At 56.1% G+C, this 2082-nt stretch overlaps 2 protein-coding genes across 2 annotated transcripts in view; both read left to right on the top strand.

The window, feature by feature from the left end:
• The window catches only part of PHACADRAFT_265625 (uncharacterized protein), a 2938-nt gene extending 2161 nt beyond the window's left edge, over window positions 1-777 (top strand). Inside the window, exon 8 of the mRNA XM_007401865.1 lies at window positions 357-777. Within this exon, the coding sequence (XP_007401927.1) occupies window positions 357-490 (134 nt within the window). The 3' untranslated portion in view covers window positions 491-777. The remainder of the gene's footprint in view (window positions 1-356) is intronic.
• A 611-nt stretch (window positions 778-1388) lies between these two features.
• Window positions 1389-2082, top strand: PHACADRAFT_265623 (uncharacterized protein). Its single transcript, XM_007401864.1, has 2 exons — window positions 1389-1615; window positions 1685-2082. Exons 1-2 carry the CDS (start codon window positions 1407-1409, stop codon window positions 1731-1733), a joined length of 258 nt encoding a protein of 85 aa, XP_007401926.1. The 5' UTR covers window positions 1389-1406; the 3' UTR covers window positions 1734-2082.

The following is a 2082-nucleotide window of genomic DNA, read 5'->3' as shown; positions in this document are numbered from 1 at the left end:
TGTGTCCCTTCTATCAGAGACCCCGCCGCTGATCAAGCTGCGCAGTGGGCATCCTCGCGGGCATGTTCCACAAGCTGAGCACCGTGGCGTTCATCGTCTGCTTCTCGCTGCTCCAGTTCTTCTTCAACTTTGGCGCGAACGCGACGACGTACATCTACCCCGCCGAGGTCTTCCCGACCAAGTTCAAGGCGACCGCGCACGGCATGTCCGCCGCGTGCGGCAAGGCGGGCGCCATCATCTCGGCGCTCGCGTTCAACCAGCTCACGAACAGCATCGGCACGCCGAACGTCCTCTGGAGTGTGTACTACCTCTCCCTGACTCTCGGGTTTCGGCCTGTACTGACCCGTGTCACACAGTCTTCTTCGGGTGCTGCATCGCCGGCGCCGTCTGCACGCAGCTCCTGCCCGAGAGCAAGGGCCGCGACCCCGATCTCTTGTACGCAGAGGAGCTCGAGGAGAGTCGCCGCCTCCATGGAAACGTCCAGCACTAAACTCTGTCCCTTCTCTCCCTTCCCACCTCACCCACCACGCATGTCAAGCATCTCTTCCCGCACTCACATGCACACCCTCCACTGACTGGGCTCTCGCTAAGACGTACAGAGTAATGTTCTCCGACAAAAGACGATCGTCACGATACAGTAGAGCGCGCAACCCGCACACCGGCTTTTCGTACATCGTAATATCTAGCTTATTCATGCTACTGTTTCTTCCTCTCTGTACATCGAGGGTGGGTCTGTAATGTACTGTAATCTCGAGTAGGTATCTTTATGGAGCTATTACGTTGGATCCATTGAAGACTCGCCTCCGTGTGCATCGAGGTCTGCGCCCTTCGGGGCGCCGAGGATGGTGTGGCGTTCCGACGTGTTCGCTTTTTGGGCGGATCAATATGGTGTTGTGGTAGAGGCGCGGCATTTGAGCTTTTCGAGATGATCAAAATCCTCATCCAAAGGTCAGGATCAAGCCCAGAAAACATGCGAGCACGGGATGTTCGGCGACGCAGCCCAGTTCCGAGGCTCTAGCGTGTCTGGCTGACTGCCGCTCAAAGGAGTTCTGCAGTCCGCGTGAACTCGTTACTGCACATAATGCGTAGCTACTGAACGCCACGCTTTCAGATACCAATGGGTTGCGCGAGTGAGAGGATGCGGGGCCGCGCAGCCCTCCAGATTGAGCATCTATCGGTGAACTGATGGACGTACACGCGTATAGCCTGTACGAATGTAGTACTAAACTAAGGTGGAAGTTGCGTATGGTTTGTGCCAACCCGCAAGCACTAGCATCGGCAGGGAAGAAACTCTCACATGAACCCTTTACGAGACTGTCCTACTCCTACCGGTGAACGGAGGACATCACTTGACTGTCATGAGAAGTGGACAAGACTTTACATGCGGTGCGATATTGATATCTACAATGCTGAATGCTATATGGCAAGACGACAAGCACACCAAACGAGGCAACACCGCAGCACATACGACACAGGCGTGTACCCAAACTGCCACATGCCGTATCGCGTCCCGCTCTGCATCAAGGAGTGTACCGCCTCGGACTGCCCAAGAGAACGGTATGGCCTCCGGTTACTCCGGCGCAGTATCCTTGGCAGACCCTTTGAACAGCAACAACTATCACATTGGCACGTCCCACGATTAGTCAGCCAAGCCGTTTTCGGATTTGAGCAAGTGTCGACTCACCAATGCGCCACATATCTCCGGCGCCACTGGCACTAGGGAGCACTCGTGAGGGCGCCACCATGTCTCGGTGGGCGTTCGAACGTGCAAGGGGCAGACACAGCGCAGAAGACAAGTGCACGGTGCGGCGGTGCACCGCCAGCCACTGAAAAGTGACGTTTTGTGCCGCCGTTCTCCAAAGCTTCCTCCGACTCTGAAGTGCTTAATGGCCTGCTCTACGCCACGGTGATCGTTCCACACCTGGGACCGAGTGATAGTGACATATCGCAGGTAGACAATGGCGAACGTCGCAGGATGACTACACTGGAGATGTTGCTTCTAGAAAGAAGTGGCCCCGAGGTGCTATAGCCAGGCGGAGAAGACGAGCGGAAGCAGAAGGTATGTGGAAGTGGGCTCGTTAG

Source organism: Phanerochaete carnosa (assembly GCF_000300595.1).
Source record: "Phanerochaete carnosa HHB-10118-sp unplaced genomic scaffold PHACAscaffold_13, whole genome shotgun sequence".
NCBI lineage: Eukaryota > Fungi > Basidiomycota > Agaricomycetes > Polyporales > Phanerochaetaceae > Phanerochaete > Phanerochaete carnosa.
Note: the sequence above shows the minus strand (reverse complement) of the source record. Positions and strands in the feature narration are given on the sequence as shown.

Coding starts and splice junctions, on each gene's coding strand:
- PHACADRAFT_265623 (XM_007401864.1), top strand. CDS start 1,407: ATGCTGAATGCTATATGGCAAGACGACAAGCACACCAAACGAGGCAAC. Junction 1,616..1,684: donor GACCCTTTGAACAGCAACAA/CTATCACATTGG, acceptor GTGTCGACTCAC/CAATGCGCCACATATCTCCG.